This window comes from Carassius auratus, chromosome 40 (genome assembly GCF_003368295.1).
Source record: "Carassius auratus strain Wakin chromosome 40, ASM336829v1, whole genome shotgun sequence".
Lineage (NCBI taxonomy): Eukaryota > Metazoa > Chordata > Actinopteri > Cypriniformes > Cyprinidae > Carassius > Carassius auratus.
In genome coordinates, this window is record NC_039282.1 from 3,482,732 (window position 1) to 3,488,984 (window position 6,253).

The 6,253-nt window shown below is 34.7% G+C and overlaps 1 protein-coding gene across 1 annotated transcript; it reads left to right on the forward strand.

The window, feature by feature from the left end:
- Positions 1-2,710: 2,710 nt before the first annotated feature.
- On the forward strand, positions 2,711-5,280 carry LOC113058264 (glyoxalase domain-containing protein 4-like). The gene is made up of 9 exons (XM_026226018.1): positions 2,711-2,873; positions 3,062-3,111; positions 3,219-3,339; positions 3,650-3,794; positions 3,923-4,059; positions 4,446-4,532; positions 4,608-4,721; positions 4,801-4,887; positions 4,975-5,280. Exons 1-9 carry the CDS (start codon positions 2,784-2,786, stop codon positions 5,038-5,040), a joined length of 897 nt encoding a protein of 298 aa, XP_026081803.1. The 5' UTR covers positions 2,711-2,783; the 3' UTR covers positions 5,041-5,280.
- Positions 5,281-6,253: the final 973 nt, after the last annotated feature.

The window sequence follows — 6,253 nt, forward strand, 5'->3', positions numbered from 1 at the left end:
CTCTGTTGTCTTTACATATGACTATGTTTGCAATTCATACTCCTCTACTACTGCTACTACTCAGTTTCTATAGTATGCACACTGTGTGCATTATGCAGATTTTCTAATAATAATTAATTTTTTTTGCATTTGCCAGATCATGCGATATGAAAACTGAAATATTGAATAAGCCACTTAAAGAAATTGTACTCTCAAAAAATTTACATTTTCTGAAAATCTACTCACTCTCAGGCCATCCAAAATGTAGATGAATTTGTCTCTTTAACAAAATAGGTTTGGAAAAATCTAGCATCACATCACTTGCTCACCAGTGAATCCTCTGCAGTGAATGGGTGCCGTCAGAATGAGAGACAAACAGCTGATAAAAACGTCACAATAATCCTAATGTAATCCACACCAGTCCATCAATTAACATTAAGTGAAAAGCTTTTATAACCCCTTCATTGGAAAAAAACTAAATTATGGATTATGAACACAGGTTTTGGACAAAAGTGATTATTTGAAGTTACAAAGACAGTTTTTAATTGGTGGACTGGAGTGGTGTGGATTATTGTGATGTTTTTATCAGCTATTTGAACTCTCATTCTGACGGCACCCATTCACTGCTGAGGATCCATTGATGAGCAAATGACACAATGCTAAATTTCTCCAAATCCATTCAGTTCAAGAAACATCTTGGATGGTCTGAAAGGCGAGTACATTTACAAAATATAATTTTTGGGTGAACTTTGCCTTTTAAAGTGTATTTGTGTCATCGGTGTGCTTTTACTCTGAAAACACAATCACCCTTTACTGAATAAATGACAGACTGTTAAAAATAGTCAAACGGCAAAGTGATAAGTGAAATGGACAGTATTTGTAAAACTTTAAAACTTAAAACAAAAAAAAAAAACACTAAGTTTTTAGATCTTGTTCTTTGCCGTGTTTTCTCCAACAGCTGCAGAAGCTGTCGTCTGCCTTCAAACAGCAGTATACTAGCAGGCACTGCAGAGCCACGGGCACAAAGAGCCTTCTGCCCTCTGTGTCCTCAGCCAATCAAAGAGCCTCCAGACTCAGTCCATGCATCTCTCCACCAATCACCAGTGCCGTGCTCCTCTGAGCCCAACTCTCATAGTACACCTGAGGCTTCAGACACAGCAGTGAAAGTTCATCATCTGACTCTTCAACAGAGTCACTTTCACTGTAGTCATCCGAAGTACCACTTTCTGTTTTTCCTGAAACTGGAGCTTTCATAAGGCTACTACTGTTACCTTCTACATGGACAACCACATCCTTTGGTAAGTGCTTGGAAATTTCATCCCAGTCTAAATTAGGAAAGACAAGAGAAGAGAAGAGGATGACAGACTTCTTAAAACTACACTGTGCTAAATTTTCTTTGGTAAAAACATCAAAATCTTAATGAGAGAGTGCCAAATCCTCCAAACCGTGACTTATAATACATTTTATAAGATGTACTATATTATAAGTATCCTGTATGCATGTGTACATTCATGTGTGTAAAAGAGCAGAGCCGAAGCTTCTTCTGACCCCATTTACAGAGTGATTGTATAATATCATGTTTTAATTATACAAAGGGATATATATATATATATATATATATATATATATATATATATATATATATGTGTGTGTGTGTGTGTGTGTGTGTGTGTATTTATTTATTTATTTATTTATTTATATTGTTATTATTATTATATTATATATTATTATTTAATCCTCAACAATATATTTATGCTGTTTTAAAATGATATGTGGACCTTTTTTTTCTTTTACACCTTACACCTTAATAACTCAATTATAAGTTGTTTATGGGTATTGATCTAACTGTTGGAGGCTGAATTCTACCATCTGCTGGTTAGAAAAAGCTTTCTATGAATTATAGTTTTAAACATGTATTTTGTGAACACACATACACACACACACAATACATTCGAATCTGTAGTTTTGTCAGTGTCTGTTTTTGTAATAATGCCACACAGATTTGCTTAACTATAATTAAATTTGGCAATATGCAATAATATTGGCAATGGCAATAATATTTATTTCAATAAATTATTATTATTATTTTATTGAGGACGGTTTAAATGGGGTCCAAGTTCAGACCCCCAATAACACTGATGGGGCCAAAAGTTAGGTTCAACAGCTGTTCAAGTACAATATGACTGGTGCTCCTCTATTAAACAAAGGAAAAACGAATAAATAAAATAGATGTAATGTAAACTAATCAGACACAGTGCCATTTAAAACGATGCATGTGTGGTATTTTCCAATGACACTTTCTCTCTGCGTTCGCCTTTCTGTGTGAACGGCTTCTCGTTTATTTGATCAGCTGCTTCATTTGATTAAATAAATGTCTTTTTGAACTGAATAATGGCAACAGCATTGAACCAGGACAGATGATAAACCAATCGGAAATCCTTATTAAAAAGCTTGTGAATCAATTCTTTGGAACGAACTGTTCAAAGGAATCGATTCGTGTGGTTGACTCAGTGGCGCAGCACTAGAACGGAGTGTACCATGTAAGAGTTTACCGAGAAATGTCTTTCCATTTAACATGTTGTAACATGTAATGTGTTATTTTGAATTACAATATATTAAAAATAATGACATAATATTCACTCGTATATAATGGCATTGCAAATGCACGTAGAAATGAAACAATTTATTGTTTTGGTTAAGTCTGTGGGCTGTCGATAGCAGAGCAGTCGATTGCAAGGCGTGTGTGTGTGTAACGTTAAACACTGTGTGATCGTCGCGTTTACAGTGGGAGATTTTCAAAAGTGATGGCACTAAGAAGAGCACTGCATTTTGTTTTTAAAGTAGGAGACCGGACCAAAACAGCCACTTTTTACAGGGATGTCTTAGGAATGAAGGTAAAAGGACGGTTTGTGGACCTTACTGTAAAATTCTAGCTCGATTATGTAAACACAATGGGAACTTTGCCTCCTAATATTGTTGATAAACCAGTTAATGATGCTGTTACCCAACACATATTCTCCGTATGTTCATGTTCCTACTCAAAACCTATTTCTAAACAATAACAAGTATCTCTAATCTACAGATTCTGCGTCATGAAGAATTTGAGGAGGGCTGCAAAGCAACCTGCAATGGGTTCGTCATATTTTAATGGTTTTATTGGATTTATTTGATTAGCTTTGCTTTCACTTATATGTATAAACCTGTAGCTTGCATTATATAACGTGTTCTTTTGTTTTCAGTCCATATGATGGAAAATGGAGTAAAACCATGGTGGGCTTTGGCCCAGAAGATGACCACTTTGTTGCAGAGCTGACCTATAATTATGGAGTGGGTGAATATCGCATTGGCAACGACTTTCTGGTAAATTAGATTTATACAAAACAATTAAGAACTTGAAACCACAGCTAAAGTATGATCTGAACATATATGAGACCATTTTTATTATAATGCATATAGATGTTATACATATAATAATGATTTTGGAACAAATATGACACCATGTAAAGATATCCCGTACCGTTCAGGTTCTACACTATTTCTACACTATATATGAAATGTGAATACATTTGTGACACTGCTCATGTGAATCATTTTCACAAGCAGTTTTAGTTTCTGTTAAAAGGGATCCTACCTAAAGGAAGCTGTGATTTGCTGTGCTCTTCAACATTAGGGTCTCACTCTGCAGTCCAGTCAGGCTGTGAGCAATGCTAAGAGGTTAAACTGGCCTCTAACACAAGTCGAAGATCATCTCTACCTGACTGAAGCTCCAGGAGGATACTGCTTCTACCTTATAGACAAGGAACAGCCAGACTGTGGTGGGTGTTTGCACTAAATGTGTCTTATAATAGGGATGTGGGGACTTCCTTATGAAATATGGAAGTGAGTATATGTGGTAACTGTCGTGTACTGACTCCTAACTGATTGTTTCTGATCCTGGTAATAGATCCTGTCCAGAAAGTCTCCCTGGCAGTTTCTGATCTACAGTCCTCTATTCATTATTGGTCTGCTCTGCTGGGAATGAGGGTTATTGAGAAAAATGAGGACAAAAAGATTGCCTTAATGGGATTCTCAGATAATCAGGTTTGGCTGAAAAGAATCCATTTATTATATTTTTGGGCAATAATTAAATTACAAGGACATGCCGCTCAGTATTAGTGCCACTCGGAATTTTGGGATTAGTAAGGCTTTCTGAAAGGAAATTATTTTTATTCAGCAATTCATTTAGCAAACTGATCAAAAGACTTTACTTTCACCTTGTTAAAAAAATATTTCTCTTTCAAATAAATGGTGCATTGCATTGTTGAACCCTTCTGTTCATCAAAGAATCAAATGTTTCCTTCAGTTATTAAGTGGCTGCTGAAAATTCCGCTTTGCATCACAGGAATAAATGGAATATTAAAATAGAATGTTTATTTTAAATATCTTCACAGTATTATTGTTTGTTATTAAGTCGTGTGCTTTTGTAGTGTAAGCTGGAGTTACAGGACATTGGAGGCGCTGTGGATCATGGAACTGCTTTTGGGAGGATCGCATTCGCTTGCCCTCGGGATCAGGTCAGCTGATTCAACATCAGGCATCAACATCCAGTCTACTTGGTGTCATTTTAAAGAAATGTCTTTGTTTTGCAGTTGGCAGACATTGAAGCGCTAATGAAAAAAGAAAAGCAGAAAATCCTCACCCCTCTTGTGAGTCTGGACACACCTGGGAAAGCCACGGTGGAAGTCGTCATTCTTGCAGATCCTGTGAGTCTTTATTGTTTAGTTTGACTGAGATTGAATGGCAGATGCTTGCTTGGCTGACTCGGGTCTTCACTTAATGTAGGATGGTCATGAGATCTGCTTTGTGGGGGATGAAGCATTCAGGCAGCTTTCTGCCATGGACCCGAAGGGGAATGAATTACTGGATGAGGTTATCAGTCTCCCCACATTAATATAGTTTAAAGGAAATCCTGTGATCCACTTTCATTCACGTGTCTTCTGTTGGTTTCTTTTGCAGGCCATGGCTGCAGATAAGAGTGACGAGTGGTTTGCCAAACACAAGAAGCAGAAGGCTTCGGCATAAACACTGTCTGCCATCCTTGAAACTGCTTGAAAAGATCCAGGATGTTAATTAAACCAGATTTGTGTTATTATACATTTCAGAGATGTATATTTATGTACAGTAATTAAAAAAACAGTAAATCCTCATGATTTTGTTGTTATAATCTTGAAAGTGTAAATAGATTTGATAAATAAAGAGGATAATGTAACCAATATTCAGTGGCAATTAAAATAAAATAAATTTCCTGCCATTCATAATGAATTGCATTTGTTGCTTGCATCATATTATAAGCGTGGATGGGGAAATACAAAAAGCTGAAAAAGAAAGACAAAGCTTTCATCCACTGACCAGCAGAGATCAGTATTGTAATTCTTTTACATCTTGGTATGATCTATTGAAGATGTACAGTAGTTAGGGCAGAAACTGAGTGTTCAAAACTATTGAGCTGTGGAAGGTTTAGAGAAAGGCAGTGTGAAAAGTGTAAAAAATAATAATAATAACCAAAATAGGATTAAGTAAATAAATTCTAATCAAATTTTATTTAAACAAATATTAAACAAGTACTATAAATAAATACAAAAATTTGATTTAAATAAATACATTTATTTTAAATTGATAAACATATTTTAAAATACATCGTACAGTACTAAAGTACAGTAAAAAAGTTAAATTATGTAATAATTTAAAAGCAAAATATTAAAGAAATAACCTTTTATACATATTTAGAATTTTTTATTTTTTTATACATTTTAGGATGGGTTCCCTCGCACCAGGATGATCAAATTTGGGGCCCCATGGCAATTTTTAAAAACTCCTGACAATATTATTCATCCACGATACCAAGTCCAATCTAATATCAATATCAAACAAAATGACTTAAAATTACTTTTAAAATTAAAAAACTAAATTAAAATCATATATCCTTTCCTCCTCAATAACTATTATTTTTAATGAATAACATACAGAGTCTTGAATCGTATATAATTACGAAATAAATCATGTTAAATTAATTTGATATATCCATGCTGTTCTGTTAATTGAAAAAAGAAAAGAAAAGCTGCTTTGTCGTAATTACAACAGAAATACCAAATGAAACAAATTAACCAAGATGGGGGACTTTGAGCCGAAAAAAGGGTTGCGAACCACTGGTGTAAGGTAAAGATGACTGTCAGCTGACTGCCCATTTACGTATTGTATTTTATAATAACTCTTAATATATATATATATATATATA